Source organism: Morchella sextelata (genome assembly GCF_020137385.1).
Source record: "Morchella sextelata strain SCLS chromosome Unknown scls_1, whole genome shotgun sequence".
NCBI classification, from domain to species: Eukaryota; Fungi; Ascomycota; class Pezizomycetes; order Pezizales; family Morchellaceae; genus Morchella; species Morchella sextelata.
This window is the reverse complement of record NW_025408616.1, coordinates 2,320,658-2,343,936: the sequence shown is the minus strand read 5'-3', so window position 1 is coordinate 2,343,936 and position 23,279 is coordinate 2,320,658. Positions and strand designations below refer to the sequence as shown.

Here is a 23,279-nt window from a genome sequence, read left to right as displayed (position 1 = left end):
CCTTTCTGTGATGTGCGAAGTACATCAAACGTCCCATTTTAATTTGCAGAGGCTTATTTACATCATATGTTGGACGATACCAATGCTGCGGGGATATGGAAGGCCGGGTACATTGTTACAGGAACTCAGATCAAGGGTAGGCCAGACGTTACAGTACCGCTAACATGACATGATACATGATGGCCACGAGAACATCAGGAAGTTTAATATAACGCTGCAGCACAACACCTGCTGTAACAATTCTACTGTCCACTCACTGCACATGTATCATTTACCTGTTGCGTTACACGCATACGCGTATGTTTACGTTCGATATGAATAAGCATTAATTATGAGTGTATCTTCCGTACCTTGTAATGATTTGCTGTTCGATGCTTGACCGGTATCGTAGAGAGAGAAAGCAGCGTATCATTATCGGTGGGTTGGTTACGCAAACAGCTGCAGCGTATTGGTGAAGTGAAAATAATAGTTCCGAATCCAGCTCAAATATATGGGATGGATTTGATGGGTTACTGCCATATTACCACATATTGATACTGTTTAAGTGCGGGATTGCTATTAAACTTTGTCTAGAAAATGTTTCAACCCAGCATTTGCCATGAGTTGAATGCTGCAGTGGGTGTAGTGGCCTATCTTTGCCTCTATTATTCTGGGTGGGAGTATCACCAACGACTTTGACGGTTCTTATACACCATACATTATAGACACAAAATGTGAGGGGTCCTTCCTTCTCTGTGGATTGAATCCAGTCTTTATGGATCGATCACTTGATAGCAGGTATCGAACTGAGCATCATAGTAAAGTAGATGGTTGTGCCCATGGCCAATTGTAAAGAATGGGTTAAAGATGCTTTTAATTTTTATCTGTAACAAAAGAAAACATATGACGACAGTCCAGTAATAACAAAGGAAAATAGGCGACAGCCCAGTAATACTAGTAACATATGACCTCAAATGCTACTGTCACAATCCACCCTACAATCACTCCTAGCATAACCTTCCCAAAACAATCTGTTACAAGCCAGAAAAATAACCACTCTAAACTCTCAAATGCATAATCATGACCTTATGTCTTCTACAGAGAAGAAAATAGATGCGTATCATATCAACCTCCCCAATTTCTCCTAGTGTGCAAAGTGGTCTCAACCAAAAGTGTCTATCGCAAGGCATAGGATGAAGTGGTGATGATGGTGGAGGGAAAGTACTGCATGTAGGTATCGCTATATTTATGCGTACTGATATCGCAAGGGTTGTCTGATTCGATGAGGCGAGCGGATGGTTTGACTTGTCTATTATTGAGGGAGTGGTCATAAGATGCCATCGGTGGTAACAAAGGCATCCCGCACAAAGTGCCCCATAGGTATAGGAATCAAGTCTTCCCGCAATGTTCGACGGCTTCGGGGAGTACCACGAGAGCATTCTTGTCTTGATGGGTTTGGTGACTTTGCTTGCCAGAATGACGGCTATTGTGGGCTCTACCGCACTCGATGCAAGCAACGTGAAGCTCAGGGTTGTGTGGGCCGAAACCACAAGTTCCACAGTACCAATTGGGCATGATGATAGTCGAAAAGTTGTAAAGGTGTAGAAAAATAGACTGTTGCGGATGAAGATCGGAGAAATCGATATAAAACTCTATAGAGACTTAGAGTTGTGAAGTGGGAAGAGCCGGTATAAGAACTTGATCTCGAGAGACTGCTTGCTATAAGTAATTGAATGAAGACACTGTGATATTGTGCTGGATGAGGAGTGATTGAAACCGGGAGGAGATGCCTCTATATAAAAAAAAACACACATGGTGTGATTAAGGTATGGCTGGGGACTTGGTTTCCCTAAAGCAAGTCTATACACTGCCCTGTATGTTACGATACCAAATATCATGCTCCAAACACCATTTCTAGCCTATCATTCATTCATCAAATCTCCGACCCGGCTCTTACGAGTATGGTTCGTAGGGCAAATCTTGAGTGATAGCTAGGCAGCGAACATGGCCCCTTGAAGTTTTGCAAGAGAATGACTGACAGACCCATGGAGGCACTGCAAAAGAAAAAACCACGATAAGTGAGCAAACTTTTTTTCCCGTCATTGCCGAGAATGGTTTCCAAAAACATGTGTGCTTGTAGTTCGTAAATTTTAGCTAGTAGCCACTGAAAGGCACTACAGCGTTAGGAATCACACAAAAGTTTGTTGCAGGCCTAGAGTTAACAGCCCTATCTTTGTGCGAAGTGATATATTGATCGCTATGATGTACATGCACAGCATAGGGTGGTTGATGCTGCTAGCAGATGGCTATGGATGCAGTATGATATTGTAGTTTGGTTTAAGAAAATGTCACGCTTCTAGTTTCCGGTAATTAGATGTAGTTAGATGTGAGCCAGGGATCTTCTTTTTTTTTTTTGTTTCGCGGACTCATGATGTCTCTGTTCGACAGGACCTACGAACCCTATTAGGTAGTGCTTTGCCTCGCGTGAAAGCGTGTAGGTAGAAATCCTAAGAATAAGGTCCACTGTGCGAATTCGCGATCAGTCAGTGCATGTAGTTAGGCCTGCAGGCACAGTTTCAGAAGAAGGAGCTGTCCAAGTTACAGTGAGATGTAACGCAGCTATCTCACCAGCCTCTTGAGCTTCTCTCACTTCTAGGCACTCTACTAGTGTCAGTTTAATTGAAACAAACAGATAGCCAATCCTCAAGAGAAGAGGAAGAAGCGGGTCCAGGACTCTAGGTAGCCAGGGGGGTGAGATTTCAGCCGCAGGTAACCGGGGGGGGGGGTGAGTGTACATACCTACATGTATCTACCTAGAGTCTTGACCAGATACAAAGTGAGATCCAAGGACAGGAGCGAAACTTGGCTGTGGGGAGCGTACTCGCCTAGTGAAGGAAAAACGTAGATTAACCGAACAACTAGGACTTTACAGCAGTGGCTGAGCTGTGGAGTCAATAACTGAATTATTATTTTTTTTCCTGCGAATTTCTGACCAGCCGCGAGACTTGGAGCCTCAAGCCGGTGAATGACCCTGTAGCCTGTAGGTAGCTGGGGTTTTCGGAGGTAGTCCCATAAACAATATCATAACCGACATATTGTGGTGACCTGAGTAAAGGTCTATCGTGGCTAGGAGTCGTTCTAATAAAATTGCCCAAGGCATTTCGTCGCTGATTTTCCACAAGGCACAAAACGAAACTTGCTTAAGGACCCTGGCTGGATGTTAAGCTGCCGCGAGAGGAATGTTTGTGGCCGCACGGGATGTCCCGGCGGGTTGTTGAGCCTCAGTCGATAAGCGCAACCAACCCAAAACACTCCACATTAGCTCCGGCATCGATATGGGGGGAAACAACTGAGGATACCAGAGATGTACTGTTATATACATACGAAAGGGAAGGAGAGGTCTGTAAGTGTCATTTGCCACCATTTGTTTACATATAGTGACCTGCTGAAAGCCCGCGTTCATTTTAGCTGGCATTTGCGCAATTGATATTTACTTTGCCGCCAAATGTACACCCGGTCCGCGCCTAAGCTTCCACGCTCCTTTGAATTTTAATTTCTCTAAATACTGCATTAAAAGCATTTTGTTGGATTTGCAATTTGTGGCGTTATGATAGGCATTCGAGATCCAATGGCAAGTCAATCAAACAACTGCAGTAGAACTACATGTAATTTGATAAAAACATCACAATCGTCTAATTATAAGCCGGTTCCTACTTTTATCTGCATATCTATATGTATACTCTCATATTATTTCGCTTTCAGTGAAAATCATGATATCTCACTCGAGGAGATCCTTGCTAGAAAAGGGTTGCCTACTAACTAGCTGGGCGCGTTTAACATTTAGTCCGGGCGTTTATATCCGCCTAGCAATGAACAACCGCCTGGAAGCGATAACGCGGGTATTAGCAAAGAGATCACGAATTAGCCTTCATGAGTGCATGTATGTACTACACCTCTATGAACTTTTAGCCGCTCCTGGAGATATGTCATATATCGGCGCATATAGCTGGAGAGCGAAGGACTGAGATCTAGAGTATCAGTTTATGAATCGGTTGTTACATGTGATGGAATATTAAAGGCAGTATTGATCAATTGATCAATTGAAGTTGTAATCGAAAACAATCTCGGACTGACAGCTTTGTTTGCTGGATCCGGAGAAATTCAAGTTGGATATCGATATCGCCAATTACTGGGCCATGGGGGCCGGGGGGATGTAGTGATGGTGTTTTAACTTCTAAATTATTTACTGTGGCCAGCCATGACCCGTATCCCGGACTTGGTTTCTCACTAACATATCAATACCTAAATAAACTTCTTAACTATTGGATCGTGAAGATGTAGTCTTACGAACTGAATCCTGTCATTACACTACATTTCTTGGAGTAATGGAAGAAAGGCCTAAGCGTACTATTCAATCGAATCACAATCCCTAAGTTATAAGTCTTCCTTCGACCGGATGCTGGTACGGTGTGTGATCATGACCTTTGACCTCATTAATTGGACAACAGCTAATTTGACAGATTTAGAATTCGCACGCAGCTAGAAACAACTGTTCTGTATGTACAATACTGTAGGTACATGCAGCACTAGATTTTTTAAGCCATAATTTGGTTAATATCGACTAGGTATTAGGAAAACACTACTGTGCATTTCAAATCTGCGTAAACATATGTATTCATGAGAGATTGACTCATGATCTTTGAGAGAAAGGACCCTGCAAATATTGCATGGTCAACACCAGGCGGCCTAGGTTTAACTCACAATGCAGCACAAGAAATAACCCCCGCCATGAAATCTTATCAGAGGTGGTAAAGCGTGGGCCCATATTACATGTATCTAGATTGTCACACCTAAGTGTGCTATAGGTACTGAAGTTACAGGGGGGGATTCACAGCGTCATACATGTATTGTTGAGTGTCACACCTGCGCCATCTTAATTATGCATAAGCGTGTTTCTTCGGCGTAGATATATAAAACGAATGAATCACAATTTGTGTTTATGATCAGCAGAGAAATCCTCAAAAAAATCCCAAGGCGTAATTATGTATTATGACTCGCAGAAAACGTCGAGTGATTTTTTGTGAGCGATGCAACGGTTGCGGCTCAGCGTTCATCGTCAGCGCGCATCCGAGCCCAATTTCGCATCTTGAAGAAAAACGCCCCACCACCGTTAGAACAACCCTCGACAGGAGACCCCCCACCTCCACGATGTCCACGCCCGAATTCCCCGAAATTGCTACCCCAGGGCAACCGCTAGCACCGGTAGCATCCTACACTCTAGGCACCGGCGTCCACATATTCAATGACCAGATTTGCGCGTCAGTTGTTGGACAACCTTCGCTCTCTGCTCCCACAACAAAGAGTGAGTCAAAACAGATACTTTCGGTCCTACGGCCGAGCCAGTCTGGGAGTAGCGGGAAGCAAGAGGATGTAGCTTTGACGAACCTGCTGCCACAGGTGGGGAACAATGTACTGGCAAGAGTTACCAGAATCAACCCAAGACAGGCGACAGTGGCTATCTTTGTGGTGGGAGATACGGTTTGCAACGATGAGTTCCAGGGAATCATCAGGTTTGGAAAACCTAGAATAAGAAGAGGTTGGGCCTGTAACTAATTGCTTTTGGGGTGGGCAGACAGCAGGATGTTAGGGCGACGGAGAAGGACAAGGTTAAGATATTTTCGAGCTTTAGGCCTGGAGATATCGTGAGGGCCCAAGTTGTACGTATTCCCTAATAAAATTTCCCAAAAACATACACTGATTGTATCTCCTAGATATCTCTTGGTGACCAGTCAAACTACTACCTCTCGACAGCCAGCAACAGTCTAGGGGTCGTAGTCGCTCACTCTGGTCGAGTCCCTGGGTGTCTTAGCAATTTTTTGTTGTTTACTAACTGCGTTATAGACTCTGGCGACCCATTACATCCTCTGAATTGGCGCCAGATGGCTTCATCACGGACAGGCGCGGTGGAAGAGAGAAAAGTGGCCAAGCCAATATAAGGAAAGAGAAAAGAGTATTGAATATTTGGACTTTTGGGCTGTAAGATATTTTTATGTTGTAGGAAACGAACAAAGACTGGATCTATGGAAAGGCATCCGGTTGGGGACATGATAGTCCCCATAGCTAGGATAATCGTAATATCTCCCACCATGGATATGACCGATGCTTAGGGCTTCGATTGAAGCGAAAATGAATAACATTATATCCAATCCTAGGGGGATAACCCGCTTAATACCGTAAGATATAATAACCATATTATAGCGGAAGAATTCAATAGCCCTCAAGAATATGGATAATTACAGACTAATGACGTAGCTTTAGATCCCAAACCTCACTTCCAAACCCAAAATACCGAAGGTTGTAAGTTCATGGAACGACCAGAAAACTAAGGGCAAACCACGGAGAAAGCTATCTAAGAGTGGAAGTGACACCGCATAGGGCCGGTAAGGACTAACCTCCAGGAGTACCCAAGCACCGCCGTAGTTGGCAATAACTACCAATAGATTTCCGAGAATCTTCTGCTTTCTAAACCGAAGGCCTCGCGATCGGGTTATATTATACCGATATCAACCGCTCAATAAGTAGATATTTGAAATAACCTGCTCGAACATCGCGTATGATATGAAAATCGAATTGACCTCTTTTGGTAAACTGGAATTGATTCACCACTTATCACTCTATAATGAATAAGCTGGTTTTGTACTATGATTTACTCGATAATGTAGTGATCAGCGCACCTCTCGCCATAAGGGTATTTTGCGGCGATTAAGAATTGACTATAGTTATAGCTGTTCGAATCTACTAAGTTAATTATTGGTATTTCAAGCTTCTGGTACATGAGTCCTTGCTTGGCAGAGGACAGGAAAGCGTATTGTATTCAGGCAAGCAATCGATCCACAATGCTCCAGAGCTATCTACATGTACCTGTGGAGTGGTATTATGTCGGTGCGATCCTAAAAAACACCCAAGTTTATTGTCCACACACATTACAGATTAAGCCCTACATGTAGCACTATAGTGTATGTGCCCAGAATGAAAATAAATTTGATACCTTACCTTCTAAACGTGCTTAGGAAGATAGGAAATATGTAAAATTGTAGCCCATTGAATGAATACCTTGTATATGTATATGTGAATGCCCCTCCCAAATAGAAACAGAAACAGAAACAGAGAAAGAAGGGATAAAAACAAGCCAATAAAAACATTCCTAGTACAATAAAATTGAAAAGACTTTAGAGCCCCCCCAAAAAGTGAAAGAAAAAAAAAACATACCGCCATATTTGTCGCCACGAAAATAAGAGAGCGGGCAAGTGCCAAGAATGTATATAAATAAAAAAAAAGGAAGGAAAAAGGAAAAAGACAACCCTAGGCATAACAAAAACCCTTCTTTTGTTCGTAAGTCCCGTTTTTTTCATGAACACATGCCAAAATCCTTTGTGCAAGACCCCTCCCCTACACCGCCGCCATATACAATAAGCCGAAAATAAGAAGCAAACACTGAACTATGCCTTCCTTTTCCCCGAATCAATCGGGTTCTGTCTCACTGACCACTCTAGAACTGTCTCGTAACAGAGTACAAACTGTCTCAAACTTTGTACCATCGACAATCTTTGATCTCTAAGATCCGCAACAGCCTTAGAGATCAAGTCCTCGTTGTCCTTCAATAACCAATCTCCATTCTTCTCCTCAGAATCGCTGAGACCCAATCTTCCCATCCTTCCGTGACCTTCCCCATCAGAACAAGAATCCCCCCCATCACGTAATAGTCGCTTTTGTTTTAGGCGTTGGCTCTGTAACATGCTTATAACTGAATCTATTGCGCAGAAGGCACCTGTCCGCCCACAACCGGCACTGCAATGCACAAGGACAGGTCTCCGTGACGGCGAAGAAGATGAATCGGTGGTTCCGCTGGATCTGACTACAGCATCGGTATGTTCAATTAGCCCTAGGATGTGAGCCGGGTGTGCTGGGGCTCCGAAATCCGGCCAAGAAGAATACTGGAGTTGAGTTATCTCACGCATCGGCGAGAATGGATGTGACATGTGCTCGAGCGTGAACTTTCTTACGATGACGAAAGGAATATTCGAATCAAGAGGCGGGGGCCCATTTGCATGGCTCTCAGTCGAGCGTCTTTTCGGACTAGCCTTCAAATATGAAGGGTCAAGCGAAACACGGACTTCCGATAACGATGCCAGTTTCAAAGGCCCATATTTTTTGGATTCCCAATATCTATGACTCTTAACTTGTCCCCCTTCCTCTTCAGCAGTCAACATGACAATAACTCGAACATCCTGCTCCCAGACCATGCTCCAGAAATCCTATATTCTATTAGAATGGCGCCAAAAAGCAAATTAATTAGAGTCTTTGGACTTACCCTGAAAGTAGCAGGTAAGGGAGCTTGAGATGCAATATAACGCTTCGAGCTGTTTTTTGTTGAAACATGACTAGCGTTGACATAATCACATTCCTGATCGGGGTAATCCTGCAACTTTACTCGGGCATGATCGTACGGCCAGATGTTGTTATACCGATTCTTGTTTCCCTTCTCCACACCAGCAAGAACATGTGGCTTTACAGTCGTTGATAGAGGGGAATCGTATACTACTGAAACGTTGAGGGCATCCTGCATTCGTCGTTGCTCTGCTTTTTCCAAGCTCAAGAATTTATCCGCTATGATCTTTGAAGCATTTTTATCCAAGGCAATGTTCCTCAACCACGATGGCAGGGCGTTGATCGTATCTTTCCCCATATTCTGCGGCAGTGTTATTGGGATTTCGCCAACACCGCCAATCAGGTCCATATTTTGCCGGATGTTTGAGAAAAACGGGTTCGCGACAGTTTTTTGAGATGTCGGCATAGGACAATATAATGGACCAACACCCTTCTGGGCGCCAGGAAACTTGCCGGTCAACGATAGACTTTTTGGTGAAGTTGCGCCTACAAGTTGTGATTTGTCGATTTTTTCGGGATGCTTCATAGAGAATTCGTTGAATCCACCTAAAGAAGTTAGATGTTTGTACTTCCTGTTTCGACTGTCCACAAACCTTTCAGAATATAAGCCTGGCCCTTCCAACCCTCCCTTACAAATTTACTTAGCGTATGTAAAGGTGCAGATGCCGCAGCATCCTTATCATTCTGAGATTCACTGTCGTATACAACAATGTATTTCATATCTTTCCATCTTGCAAATCTTTCTTTATCCTCTTCTTTTGCAAAGGTCTCTGACAACTTAGTGACGTTGAAAGATGGTCGTTTCAACAATGTCGTAGGAATGCAGAGATTCACGGCCTTTGTGATTCGTGATTGCGCAAAAACCTTATATGTTCGAACGTCCAACAATAACAAGCTTGAAGTTTTCCCCTCTAGTAGATCTGAAAGTGTTGAGGCTGACACAAATACAGGCTGTCCCTCTTTGGAAGGGTTTGGTAATGTTGCTGACCGTCCGTGACTCTTCTTCCGCTGCAAGGCAATGTTGGGGAGTGTCAATGTCAGGTTGGGAGGTTGGGGGCTTGAAGGCGCCGATAAACGGGAAAGATTACTATCACTTGGCCGTGTAAAGGCACTCAAACCTCTCTCAAATGAAACTGGAGATGCCATATAGGTTCCATTAAAGATGCTTGGTCTTGTTGATGAGTTGGCATTATGACCCATTGCACCTAAAGAGCTTAATGGGTCTTTGTTGACACTGTTGACATCGGGGGTAGGGGGGACATTAAGAGGGTTGACATAAGACCCAGGTGCTAGAGGTGAAAAACTACTCCTATCGTCGAAATGTTCACTGGAGGCATAGTCGGCATCGTTGACACTGTTTGTTCGATTGAGTTGGAGGCTCATAGCTATCGCCTCTGACTGCTTTTGGAATAACGTGGAGACATTGTCAAGATGGACTGGACGAGGTGATCGCGCTGCTGTCGACCTAACTGATGAGCCAGAGGACGACCAATTATTCGTTGCATTGGGTTGGTTGTCGGCGGAATCTATCACCAGTCCGAAATATCCACCACCTCCACCTGAACTTGGAGTGTTGTGGTTCTGTGCCTTGGTAAGTTTTGGTCCGGTACCTGAAGGGGGTGCGGGGGGGTGTACTGATGCTGGAACTGGTACTGTCGCGGGATGCGATGTTGGTTGTACAGGAGCAGGGTGCTGTGGACGAATGTGAGATTGGGCGCTATTGGTATTATTGATGGAAAACTCGAGTGACGAACGTGGTGACGGCCGAGAAGTGGTGACAGACATTTGCGGAATGTTTGGTTGCCCAATATCCGTTTCAATCTTTTTGTGATCCAGTTGGACGAATTTACTTTTAAATTATGGGAAGGATTGAATATAATTGCGGTGAGATACTTGCAAAAGATATTTGCAAGAGAGGGGGGGGGGGGGGGGGAGTTGCCTTCCTTTTAGGGAGGATGCCGGGGGAGAGGGAGATATGACGACAGATGGCGGCGAAGGCGGGCAGGGCAGGGTAGGATGACGGCGGAAGGCAGGACGTGCGTTAGGTAGTGTCAGAGAACCCTTAAGTTGTGCCTAATGCTCATGATCACGGGATATCACAGGGAATTTGGAATGGGAAGAGGAAGGGAAAAAAATTCCTTCGAGGTTGGGAAGATCGCGGGAAAGTGGCGTTTGGGATCCGGTTTTTCTGACCGGCTTCCAGAAAATTGATTATGCGGCGCAACAATCTCAGGAACAATTGTTTCCCTTACTTCCAAATTTCCTTTTCCCGTCCTTTTCGATCTCGTTCGTATGATACCCCTTCGAGCTTCCTCTTTGTCCTTTCACGTCGATGGATTGCCAGATAATCGTGATATTGATGGATTTGGTTTGCCTTGATAATCCCCCCAAACGTCACCAATATATTAATCAATTGCGTGACGTCGTCGTCGCCCAATCCCTTCCCGTTCTCCTTATTATTTCCTTCTCTTTATTCTTTCTCAGTACTCTAGAAGGTATGCACCGGTTGGATTGTGAACGACAGCAGAGGAACAATGGCAATGGCGGGAAGTCAAGGATAGGTAAACAGAGGCCTTCTTATGAGATACCTAGATATAGGTACAGGCGACGGATAAGGCCCACGTAGTGGATATGAGGGGTGAATAAGGAGGGGGAGGGGAAGGGAGGGGTGAAGTGAGGCGGCCGAGAAAAGGGTCCTATTTCAACTATTTCAACAACAGGCGGGCAGAAAGGGGATTTTGAGGGCTCTAAGCTAGGTTGATCAATCACTGGCACCCTCAGTGAAGAGGGGATCAAGTACAGGGCAAGTCAAGCAGGGCCTAGATCGTTTCCCTTTTGTTCCTTTATCCCTGGCCCTGTCCTGTACGAGTATCTTGGTGGAGTTTTCTTTTTTTTTTTTTACCAATATTTATTCTTGTGGTGGTGTGGAGCGGGGGATTACCGCCGTGGAGGAGGCGGAGGAGGAGTGGATGGATGCAGGGAGCCAAGCAAGTACATCATGGTAGAGTAGCCAAGCAGGGCAGCATGGGAGTGGTGCTTCTCAACCACCTCGTTCCCAGTAAATTGCCACTTCCTTAAACTGACTGTGTAGGAATAGGAAGGGGACAACTACTTACTCTACAAAGTATTCACACTTGCACGTCGAGACATTGCACATCTGTACTTTCCCCGTCCTCTGTCCGTTGATATTCCCCCCTTCCTATTCCTCCTTGCAAGCATGTAAAAAGCTCAGGATACACATGGTACGCTAGAGCATAAGCAGGTAGAGTAGAGAGCAGACATTACCTTACTCCAGGAACGTGCATACTCGTACTATTTAGGAGGTGACGCCTGTGCTCAAGTTGTAATTGCTTATATGCTGTATGTTGTGCTCTATGCTCTACCTGCAAGCATTAATATGTTGCACATATCTGCCCAAGAGCAGTACTCGATACTTCTAGTCTCCAAAGCAACACCTCTTCTCTACAACTCCCACTGCTTCAGAGCGCTCTAGAGTAGGTACTTACTTTACAGTCTACCTCGAGCTCTCTATAGCCCTATATCTGATCCTACCTATGATATCTCTAGAGTACATACATCCGTCCACCCATACGGCTCTCCTGTCGTTCTTGGCAAACGCGCCCGCAAGCCATGCCTGAAAAAAATGTCCGCTGTGCCCATGTCGCGTGGCTGTTGCTGGTCGGTGAGAGCTAAAACAGTCCACCGATGACGCTATTCGGGTCTCAGTCGCTCAGTCGGATCAAAGTTATCGTAAAAGTAAGACCTATAAACCCCCTAAACCCCAGGTTCATCGTCATCGTGTTACAAGTCAATCTTAAACGCAAATAGGTACAATGCCTAGAATCAGGAAACGGCCAGAACACCTGCCTAAGTGTAGTCTGTAGAAGCAGCCTGCGCAATTCGAAATTATCATTAACTCCCCCTTTCGGTATCGAAATAGAAACATGACTCTGGCAGACGTGTCTCGAAATAAGGCGACCAAAAAGAGAGAACAAGTCTTTCCCCTTTTTAGGCCTGGGCCATTTTTTGCAAGGTTTCCGAGAAACCCTCCCAAAGTCCAGGCCAACGGGATCGTCACCGCGACCACGCATTTACGGCAAAAAGCAAAAAAAAAAAAAAAAAAAAAAAAAAAGCTCTGCTTGGCTTGGCCTAACCGAAGATCCAAGCCAGCAAGCAAGCAGAAAGGGTTCCAATGGTTGAATTAACATCCGCCAAGACACATAACATGCCAGTTCAACTACCAGAGGTAATGATCATAATTTTGTTGATCTCCCAGACTAAGCAATGGGCATCATGGCATTGTCAGCTTCTCGACGAAGAGCATAGTGCAAAACCAGCACTGCGTCAATAGATAGGCACGTCCCTTATGATCATCGTTCCTGGAAACCTTGCATGCTGACATATCATTCAAGGGATTAAAAAAAGCAAACAAGTTTCTTAATTCTGCTATCGTCATTCACAAGAACAGCACCATACCAAATACAGTTGCATAGTAAGCCAAAGGGCACCTTGATCCCGATATTGATAAATACAAAATTCTGATGATTCGTAATTACAAAACTGCTTGATTACAGGAAGCGAGATGTACAAGGAGCAAAAACAAATCTTAGTCTACTATGTACTGGAATATGTAGAGTACCTGTAACTCGAGTACAATACACATACATATATTTCCAGGCGAATCCCAACACCATATACAACCACAATGATGGAATCTGAAACTGGCTGCCGCGACGTCAAACAATCATGACTGGAACCTAGCTCCACAGATCTCCCCGCCTTGCCCGTACCTGGCTTCCGGTTGCCAGAGTCAAACAATCAAAGCCTTGAAAGCTGGAAAAAGAGAATCATATTCCGTTACGTTTGTATACTACCGCCCCCGCCCCCCCCCCTTTTTTTCCTTTTCTTCATATGAGTCATGGAAAGTAAAAAATACACTACTTAAACCAAGAAATGGGGGTTTTGTCAATGATCAATAAGACACATAAAATCAAATATCAATTTGGACTGCGATCTATAGATGGCTTTAGCTGAATAGGGAATCGGATTACTTGTCTGGATAGAAAGTCCCTTCATCAAGGGCCTAAAAACAAAATCTCAAAAACGAAAGAAAAAAAGTGAATGCAGTAGCATGTTTAACTCCCTGGCCAACACTTATAATTACCTATCAAAACCTCTCCCCCTACTAGGGCTTGGATAGGTAATTTAAAGTCTACCAGTGGGTACTTCCATGGGAATGGTACCACTATAGTTACATACACTGAATCTCGGCCAATTAAAAGGATACACGGAATCATGGAATCATGAATTGTCACTCGGTACAGTCGAGATGATGAAAGATTATTTGGTACAGTCTGCATAAATCAAGTGGTGTCGAAAGATCTTTTGGAATTTAATATTTAAACACCAGAGACTTCCGGTATCACATGCACCTTGAAACTGGAGACTATGAAAGCTCTAGGGTTCTACTCTTCGTTTTGCGGCGTTATCGCTAGCGGATACCCCGCTCGCTATTCCAACGTGCAGCGCATGATGATGGGGATTATTTTCGGTATTTCCACTGGTTCAGTCCTCCTCCCGCGCAGTAAGTGTAAGAAGAGGAAAGCTTGTTCTTTCTATAAAAAGAATATTATGTCCGATCATTAGCACCCAGAGTAGAATGGTGCTCACTTACCAATATAACACAACTTGGTTTGCATATCACCAAAATAAGTTGTCTCATGCAAGATTTGGCCTGAATGCAGACCCAGCTGTGTTCGGGAACGTCACGAGTAACGGGTGTAGGTATGCTTCCTGCAGTTCTAGGCGATACAGGGCATCAAGGGTATCATCGGATTCTCATCATTTATCAAGGTATCAAAGGTCTGGCAGTCATAAGAGGCACGCAACCCTCCTTCACAATGGCTGGAGCGTTTGCAAACAACACACGGACTTGAAAACGTGGAATCTCTCCACAACCGTTTGACGCTTGGGTCAGTTGGTCGTATACAACCTACAAGGCTAATGGTTTTGCAACACAATGACCATTGCAAGATTCTTTGAGGCCGCGTTCAGAGGATGCTTCTGTCCGTATCTCAGAACCACATTCTAGGTACTCTACGTACATACCTACGTCTTTGGTACACAAATATATGCAGGCACCGAGATATTACAGGGCATGTCCATGATAAAATGGAGGGGAAGGTATCCTGGTCTTGAGCGCAAAAGTCTTGCGCGTGACAGTTCGAAGATCAGGGTCTGAACGGGCTCGCTAGCCAGGTGAAATGCGGCACGAGGATTCTAATACATATGCGGGGAAGTGAAGCTTGGGTAAAGGGAAGGACCTGGGAAGGAAGGAAGGGGCTTGCAAAGGAAGGGAAGGGCTTGGGAAGGAAGGAGAGGCCGGAAGGAAGGGCTGAACATACCAAGCGCCGACCGCGACTCCCGCGCGGTGACGCGATATGAAACTACTCTCTATGTAGCTGACTGCGGTGCGGGAAGAAAAGAAAAAGAAGGTTTTTTTGTTTTTTGTTTTTTTGTTTCTGAGGGCAGCAGCTAGCGGGCCCAAATGATATTTATCTGCAAGCCCGTCGGAAAGTTCATCCGGAGGGGATTTTATTTCGATTTTCTGCATGATGGTATTATTTTTTCCTGGCCGTTCAAATCGGCTGTTGGGTACTGCTTAGTTGCGGGTTCCTTCTCTCGCTCTTGCCCTGCGGACCGTGCCGGATAGAAGTGGACAGCTATGTCCCGCGTGCGGGGGGTTACGGGTACCAACCGGTGTCTGATATTGGTGGTCTGGACAACTGGCATTACATGACGACGACAGCAACTAATAATAATACAGCGACGCAAAAGAAATTAAAGAACCGCCCTACCTACGCCTCCGCTCAATTAATGCTTTATCCTGCCGAAAACTAGCTTCTCTCTCCACCTATCGTTTTTTTGAATTTACATTGCGATTATTAAAAGCTGGAAACACCCCCCCTCCGACAATGCTTGATCACAGTCATGGCGAAAACCAGTGCAGTGCGCGCCCCACCGCCCATGTTTGATGAAATTGCAATTATCAAAGGGCCAGAACAACGAGAAAAAGGCAATATGTGAATGCGCGCACACAATTCCATGTGTCTACTACATATTAAAGGCAAATAAGGGCAGCCAAATAAGTAAGTACATACATGTAAGTGTATAGTTTGCATCGAGGCTACCCAAGTACCACTATATACACGTGGAGATTGTTTGCATAGCTACAGCAACTACAGCTAGAGACAGACGTATAGATTGTCCTACCAGCCTACCATGGTAACAACCATGAGCCAGTCGACCAGCACCTGTCGTTGCACTGCCTAAGAAACAAAAACAAAAAAGCCCCCAAACGAAACGTGTATCCAGAGGATTAAACGGCCACCGTTCTTTTTCAAACAACAGCAAACGACAACGGCAAAAGATTTGCAAACAGCACTTCACTCAGTTTCGATCTTTCTTATCGGCATCGGCGCGTCCTCTGTACAGCAAAGGGACGCCTTGATGCGCACCTGAGATGCGATAACTGATAGCTCTAACCAGCGTTGGCTTCGCAGACTATAAAACTAAGCGTAGAATAAAATAGGAGGGATCCCGTTGTTGATTCTAAAGCCATTCATTACTAGCTGTGGAGTTGGGGTCAAAGACGAAGAAAGAACGCTTCATATAAAAACGCCCCTCAAATATATTTTCTAAAGCCCACAGAACAGATATGTCTTCCTCTGCTTCCTCCGCATCCCTCCAACTGATGCTTCTGAACATCCTCGTCCTCTCCTACATTTCTACCTACTGTGCCGACTCGATACTAGCCAGGATAGTCAATGGGTGGATCCTCCTCTCCAGCATTTTGGCCTTTCTGGTGTCGTACCCGTCGTATTTTTCCCCGAGCACTTGCTTTAGGGGTCTTACTACTGGATTATGAGGAATGTTAGTAGGTTTGTAGGGATATATTTGATATGATATAGACGCTGTGGCTAATAAGGGAAGAAGACAGCGCCTTGGATTGTAAATATGGTATTTTGCTGGTAAACAAGACGACACATATACGAGTGAGGAACACCGCCTTTTTGGCTGGGGCTTCTCTGCTTAGCGCTCAAGATGAGATTCTTGATGATACAGAACGGATTTGGTTTTGCTCTGAGCTGAGTCTAAAATCCGAGTGACTGCCCGTGAGTCTGGCTGGCTGGCCGGCTAGAATCCTGGGTTGCCGGTTTGGGGTTATAATTGTAGATGGATAGATAGATAAGAGCGTTATAGGTGTTCTTTTCTCTCTTTTTTGGCGGAATCCTGCATGCTGTACAATACGATGTAATAATATTACGGGTGTGCTATTATGCTATCTTCGATGTGATCGTAGAATAATATTGTTCGGGTCATATCTAGTCATGTGCCATCTTCTCAGCTCTTGTCTCCAATTGGTGGGTAAGGTAATCGATCAAGACTTTGGTTGGTAGAACCGGCTAATAATTGTACGTGTACATACATGTAGATATCGATGTATTTAGTGATAGATCAGTAGATAAGAGTATGTTTCCCGTCTTTCTCTTAGTAGAATCCTTTGTGGTATACGTATACCCTTAGCATAAAGCCGAAGGTCTAATAATCATAGCAGGGCGAGATATATCTCGTTATCCTGGCTGTAGAGAAATGGTACAGTAATCAACATATGGGCATCCAGAATATGGCATATTTAAATACCATGCCATAGTCAAATCGCGTAGGAGTACTGCACTCCGCCATGTGCTGCACTGCGGTGTAGATCTTTGACCGTTTAGCTGTGAGTGGCAAATATAAAGGTAGGAAATCGATCAAGAAGCAAGCGCTTGTTGCTGGCTGGGTAATTGAACCCGCAGGTTCGGAATTGTAGGTGTGATAATAGGATTTCTCCCGGTTTCCTTGGTCCGCTTGCTTACCTGCTTGCTCGAATCCTGTTCGCGCTGTACATGTACTCGCGATAGGCATGAAGAACCACTTTGACCCCTGCTAGCGCGTTTTTATGTTCAGGTTCTTGTTACCTGCCCCGAGTAGATATCCTGATTGCGGAGAAATAATAGTATAGAGAGTAGGTATCCAGATTATGTACCTGTGTTGATCAAAAAAGTACGTATGTACGTTGGCTGCGCTCAACCAACCGTCTACATAGCAGCATCTCGATGAATGGTGAACCTGCAACACGCTCGATACTCGGGTCAACGCCCATGGGGGGATTGATCGGACTTAAGGGAATGTACGCACGCAAGCAGCTAGGGTCGATTAAATCGAGGATCTACACGGCGGCATATGCACGTAAATAGCTGGTAGTTATTGTTTAAGGAATACGGAAACGTACCTCAATTTCAGTATGATTGAGCACAAGAATAAATAATAATCAATGGCTTGGATAGAAGTGATTGATAAATATTTATTTCTGAGGAAATCATAATAACCACGTAAGGAGGCGCGGGGCGTCGAAAGCGCTGGCTGATAAGGCGGTCAAAAACCACAGGTTAGTATCAAATATTTTTGGTCAGGGATCTTACAATCTATGTTACACCCCCCTCTATAGAGAGTACTAGGAATCAGGAGAGAAGTCTAGAAGTTAACTAGAAGGATCGATGATCGGAGTTTTATATATTTTTCATTTATTATACGGATTCCATCTGGCTAAGCCTACAGGTATCATCCCATCTCGACCCGTAGTTATATTAAAAGAGTTTTCGGGGGTGACCTTCCCTCTCGCCTGCCCGAGTGATAGGTAATCCGGTTGCAATCACGATCAATCGTGCTTGGTTTAGGTCTCAACCCAGAGGAGAGTAGAGCACGAGAACCAGCGGGAGAATCATTTATTCGGTTAAATTTCCCCAAACTAAACCGAACCCTGAGCTTAGAGTGCATATGTGCCTTTGGTTAATTTCTACCCAGCGGTCTGGAATCACTAGGATGGGTGGGTACTGGACCGGTTTCGGTAGATCTGACATGGCAGAGATTTCGGGGTTCCGGGCTCGGCATTTGAAGATGTATATGTATCATGCTTACTCTGAGTGCATTTCAACGATTAGAATGTTGGTAACTGGTCCGCATGTCAACTGCACCGTTTGTGTTAATGCAAACACATGAATAAAACCGTTTAGTAGGCATATGTGTACGTAGTTGGGGGGAGATAGAGTTTGAAGAGTGACTTTGGATTGAGAATCATTTCTGTTGGCTCCATCATCAACGTCTAGCTTGAATTCCGATCTACCTCCTCCGGCTTCCTAAAGTTGTTCTCTCGTGGTTAAACTCTTCTTCGTCGGTGTACCCCTAACCCCATTTAGTGAGATGGTCCTTTGTAAATATGCTGCTGGTATTGGAAACACTCAATCTCAGTCACCAAGTCGGTCCGTGTACGTCTTTGACCTTTGGATTCACACAAAGGTTTCAAGGTCAGCAAGGTCGAGACGTGCCCAATGGGACCGGATGTTTATTCCAGTGATTTTCTGAGGATTAGAACTCTAGGCCTTTGTAGAAAGGTAAATCAATGCCACCTCACATTACATCGTCTGTGACGTCAATGCAGGGCCGGCAGAAGAAAAGTATGGACCCTTAACTAGATATAATCCTTATTCCAGAAAGAACCCTGCTGGGGAAAGAAAAAGGGTGAGTTTGAGAATGGTTAGCTCCCCCTATTTCTAGTTGTATAAAAGGATCTCCGCTATAATTACGAGGGATATATCATAGGGGCTAATGCAGTGGTAGCCGTGTATCCCTGCCGGGGACGCCGTGTCCAGGTAGAAGGCGAGAACCGACCAAGTCTCATATGGCGAACCTTCTTCTTTTCTTTTCCTTTGTACCGCTGCATCCCTCTGAATCACGAACAAGCTGGGGAACCCTTGTTACGCGGATGGAGTGTTTAAGGCGAGGTAAAAGAAGGAAAGAAGGAAAAGTTAACTGGAATGTATTGAGCTAACCATGGTAGGAGTTGGTATCGGATAAAACGTCGATTTGTTTGGCCAATTGGTCGGGTCGAGTGACATTTTATGAAAGAAAAAACGGTTACCGACCACGCGAAATTGACGGCGGGAGGAGAAGTGTGATCGTTTATATGCAAGCAGCCGGCTCATCGGATGAACGCAAGGCAACCAACAAGATGGAGCATCTAGTAAACCCGGGATAGGGATAAGTATCGGTACCTGTACGTGGTGGACCCTTACGTCTATCTTGGGGTACTCTACATATGCAGTATCAAGGTTAAGATTGCATCCAGAGATGCTAGTGTGATTAGTAGCACCATTGGTCAAGATGAGAAATATTGGTCGGTCAAGTTGGCGGCCAGTAGCTAATGATCATTGGTACCTCTTGGGAATTGTTGGGTGTATATACATGGTGCGAATACAGAAACAAATTCTTGCAGTTGGGAGTTAGGAAGTCATAACGGCAGTGCACTGAGCAATCGGCATATTGAATTCGCATATAGGTGTATGGTATATCACAACAACAATATATTATCACACTCTACAATCATCAACCACCTACAGCACCAATGCCGCCACACTTGTGAAGCAGCCAAACGATGAATGGCTAGATTCAGGGCCGGCGGATCGGCGAATATTCCGCGAGCGTGGAAAACGTGGTTTGAGCCGCATTTTTCTTTTTTGGAAGAGGTTGCTAGTATTTCTTCTACCTAGGAAGCTAGTGCGAGCGGGTGGGAGATGTAGGGCATCAGACCACCTTCCTACTCTGCAACAACAAAGTATCCATCCCTCACCCAAAAGCCCCTGGGGCTTGCATGTTTGGGCGCTCCGAGGACATTGCCACTGCTTCCCGGGTTGGGGAACTCGGAGTAACACGCGTGTGGTGTATGGGGAGTCGAGGGTGGGAGTACATACAGTACCTACATGCCATACGGGGGGTGTCTGGAAGGCAATAAGCGGTGGGAGTGATTTTTTCACCCTCTTTTCTAGAGTGCTCAAAGAATTATGCGATGTCACGTTCGGGAACCCTAGCTCTGACCACTTTGTTTGTGCTTTCGCTCTCCCCCGCAGGTTGAGTGTGGCTGCCCTTCAGTTGAATGTGGTAACAGCTGCCGTTACTCTACTAAAGTTTTCGGAATTGCTTCCAGTTTGAGTCCGCGGGGATTATATCCGTTCTGCTGTGTTTCTGAACAAGTGCCTGGACTCTAAGGAAAGGAAGGGAAAAGGAAAAAAAAAAAAAAAAAAAGACGAACACCCCTGGTCGCTACCGATTGGCCAATCTCCCCTATGGGCATTGGCTTCTTCATCTTGAGTATGTATATATCGCACCGGCTTTCTGGACCTGCCATGATCCGTACCCGGGTTGGGATTTTTTTTGTTGTTGTGCTTTTATATATATAAGACCATATGGCACCACTTTTTTCCTCCTGGCTTATCCGTCTGTGATTGTTGCTGCTGCCTTTTCGTTTCGTTCCAGCCAGCTTGATCCTTTGATCTTGGATCTGCGCCGCTTTCATCCCCCCGCCTAAAGCTGGCCTGCAAGAGCTACAGCCATCTAATTGATATTATTCGATACCCCACGCACGTTACTTACCGTAATCATAATATCAGCTGCGATGTCTGCTACATCTGTTGATGTTGTAATTGTAGGGGCCGGTGTGTGATATTTTTCTCTTTTACTGTTCTTTCTGATATTTGTTTTGCACTTTCCCCTTGGCCTCGGCCTCATATTCTTTTTGCAACTTGCCCTCCTATAATCCGGGGGAAGGAGAAGAATGGAAATATTATTCTCTTTTTTATTTTCTCCATTGCATACGCAAGAAAGAACCGTGCTGAACAAAGATGCGGGCTCCCGTGGCCCAATCCCGGGCACAAAATAGGTCCCTTTGGAATCATTGCTGCAAAAACATATCTCGAACTCAACCCCACGGCTCTACTGACGATCCTCGAAACCGACACCTCTTTGGGAGGAGCATGGAGCAAGACCCGAATCTACTCAGGGATGTACTCACAGTCTCCCCTAGGGATGATCGAGTTCAGTGATGCGCCCATGAAACCAACGAAGGACCAGTTTCATGGATATGTCCCAGCACAACATGTCTATGAGTACCTGGAAGAGTACACAAAAACGCACGTCTACAACGGCCGTGACATCAAGAGCCGAATACGCTTCGACAGCCGTGTCACCAGCATCAGGAAGGTACGGAATACAAACTCTGTGAGGAACTCTTGGGTTGTGTGTACCGACAAAGGCGATGTCATCACAGGTGACAAGCTTATGCTCGCAACCGGTATCACCTCAAAACCAAACATCCCAGTATTTGACAATGAGGGATTCACGCCGCCAATGCTGCATACCAAAGATTTGGCACGACTAGCGCCTTCGTTCGTGGAGTCGGAGGGTGTTCGGAATGTGGTAGTGCTAGGAGGATCAAAGTCTGCATTCGATGCGGTTCACATGTTTCTATCAGCGGGGAAGAACTTGCAGTGGATCATCAGAGATAAGGGTTCTGGGCCAGCGGGTATGAGTGCGCCCGATAGTGCGCCGGTGTATTATGATAATGCGCATCAGATATTGGCAACTAGGTTGATGTCGAAACTGAGTCCATGTGTTTTTGAGCCGAGGGACTCATGGATGAAGTTCTTTCATCAGACGAAAGTGGGAAGATGGATTACAGACAGGGTGTGGAGTAGCATGCAGTCGAGGTGGATAAGAGCGGCCAAGTATGAGCGAAGTGATAACATGAATAGACTGAGACCTCAGCTTCCGTAGGTTTCCCTTTTTATCTGGAGGCGAGATATGTTTAGATGCACCGATTTTTCCCCAAGTATAGTACCATGGAGGTCATACTAAATAATTAATATCACAGGATATTTTGGAGTTCCGATAATGTCGGCGTCTCTAATACACCCGGCTTCTGGGACACAATTTCATGCGCCAAAGTGCACCGAACGTCAATATCAAAACTAGTCGATTCATCTATCCTCCTCCAAAATGGTGGATCTCTCCCTTGTGACCTCCTTGTAATGTCTACAGGATGGGACATAACCTTCCCCTTCTTCACCCCTGAGGATTCCGCCGCCCTGGGTCTTCCAGTGCCTATATCCTTCCAGTCCATGGTCGACGCCAAGAAATGGGAGCATCTCGAAGCTGCTGCCGATGAGAAGATCATCTCGATGTTCCCGCGCCTGCGATCGCCACCAGATTACTACCGGCAACCGCCAAGCACGACACAATTCTATTTATACCGCGGGATGGTGTCACCGCACGAGGTGGCGTCGGGTGATAACTCGATCGTCTTCCTGGGACAGGTGGGCGCAGCGCAGTCGTTCCAGATCGCGGAGACGCAGAGTATCTGGGCTGCTGCGTATCTGATGGGGGATCTGCAGCTGCCTGATGTGCATGAGATTGAGAATGATATCGCACTGACGAATGTGTGGAGACGGAGGAGATATCTCTCGGTCGGTGAGAGGAAACCGACTTTTATGCATGATGAACTTGCGGTTTGGACCCCCACCCTGTCGAAAATTGACTGCGAGTGATATCTAATGATTCGATGTTTTTTTTAGTATGTAAGCATGCTGCTCCGAGACCTCGGCGTAAACCACCTGAGGAAGGGTGGGTGGAGGGAGATGGTGCAGCCGTACTGCAACAAGGACTACCAGGGGATGCTTGACGAATATAGGAGGATTCGGGCAAAACAGGAGGACTATAATAGTAATATCAAGCTGAATATGGAAGTGTAAGTTTTGAGAGAGAGAGGGAGACGGAGATATAATAACCTTTATGATATCATGCCTAGCCTAAAATGGCACGCAAAAAAACAAAACAAATTATCTTTACCCTCTCATTTACTATCTTTTGTTCACCTGTGCGCGTTATGATTGTGTTTCTAGGGTTCTTAATTTCTCTTGAAC

At 45.3% G+C, this 23,279-nt stretch overlaps 5 protein-coding genes across 5 annotated transcripts; 4 read left to right on the top strand and 1 right to left on the bottom strand.

Moving 5' to 3' along the window:
• Nucleotides 1-1,383: 1,383 nt before the first annotated feature.
• H6S33_000597 (uncharacterized protein) lies at nucleotides 1,384-1,584 on the top strand (the record flags this gene model as incomplete). The annotated part of the gene is made up of 1 exon (XM_044831991.1): nucleotides 1,384-1,584. The coding sequence occupies one exon, from the start codon at nucleotides 1,384-1,386 to the stop codon at nucleotides 1,582-1,584; it is 201 nt and encodes a 66-aa protein (XP_044700156.1).
• A 2,851-nt stretch (nucleotides 1,585-4,435) lies between these two features.
• On the top strand, nucleotides 4,436-5,975 carry H6S33_000596 (uncharacterized protein; the record flags this gene model as incomplete). Its single annotated transcript, XM_044831990.1, has 7 exons — nucleotides 4,436-4,446; nucleotides 4,500-4,549; nucleotides 4,605-4,640; nucleotides 5,087-5,549; nucleotides 5,612-5,696; nucleotides 5,751-5,826; nucleotides 5,881-5,975. The coding sequence occupies 7 exons, from the start codon at nucleotides 4,436-4,438 to the stop codon at nucleotides 5,973-5,975; spliced, it is 816 nt and encodes a 271-aa protein (XP_044700155.1).
• Nucleotides 5,976-7,478: 1,503 nt separating this feature from the next.
• Nucleotides 7,479-10,212, bottom strand: H6S33_000595 (uncharacterized protein; the record flags this gene model as incomplete). The annotated part of the gene is made up of 4 exons (XM_044831989.1): nucleotides 7,479-8,294; nucleotides 8,351-8,973; nucleotides 9,021-10,008; nucleotides 10,063-10,212. 4 exons carry the CDS (start codon nucleotides 10,210-10,212, stop codon nucleotides 7,479-7,481), a joined length of 2,577 nt encoding a protein of 858 aa, XP_044700154.1.
• Nucleotides 10,213-16,144: 5,932 nt separating this feature from the next.
• H6S33_000594 (uncharacterized protein) lies at nucleotides 16,145-16,354 on the top strand (the record flags this gene model as incomplete). Its single annotated transcript, XM_044831988.1, has 1 exon — nucleotides 16,145-16,354. The coding sequence occupies one exon, from the start codon at nucleotides 16,145-16,147 to the stop codon at nucleotides 16,352-16,354; it is 210 nt and encodes a 69-aa protein (XP_044700153.1).
• Nucleotides 16,355-20,977: 4,623 nt separating this feature from the next.
• On the top strand, nucleotides 20,978-23,108 carry H6S33_000593 (uncharacterized protein; the record flags this gene model as incomplete). Its single annotated transcript, XM_044831987.1, has 4 exons — nucleotides 20,978-21,017; nucleotides 21,242-22,130; nucleotides 22,232-22,865; nucleotides 22,932-23,108. 4 exons carry the CDS (start codon nucleotides 20,978-20,980, stop codon nucleotides 23,106-23,108), a joined length of 1,740 nt encoding a protein of 579 aa, XP_044700152.1.
• Nucleotides 23,109-23,279: the final 171 nt, after the last annotated feature.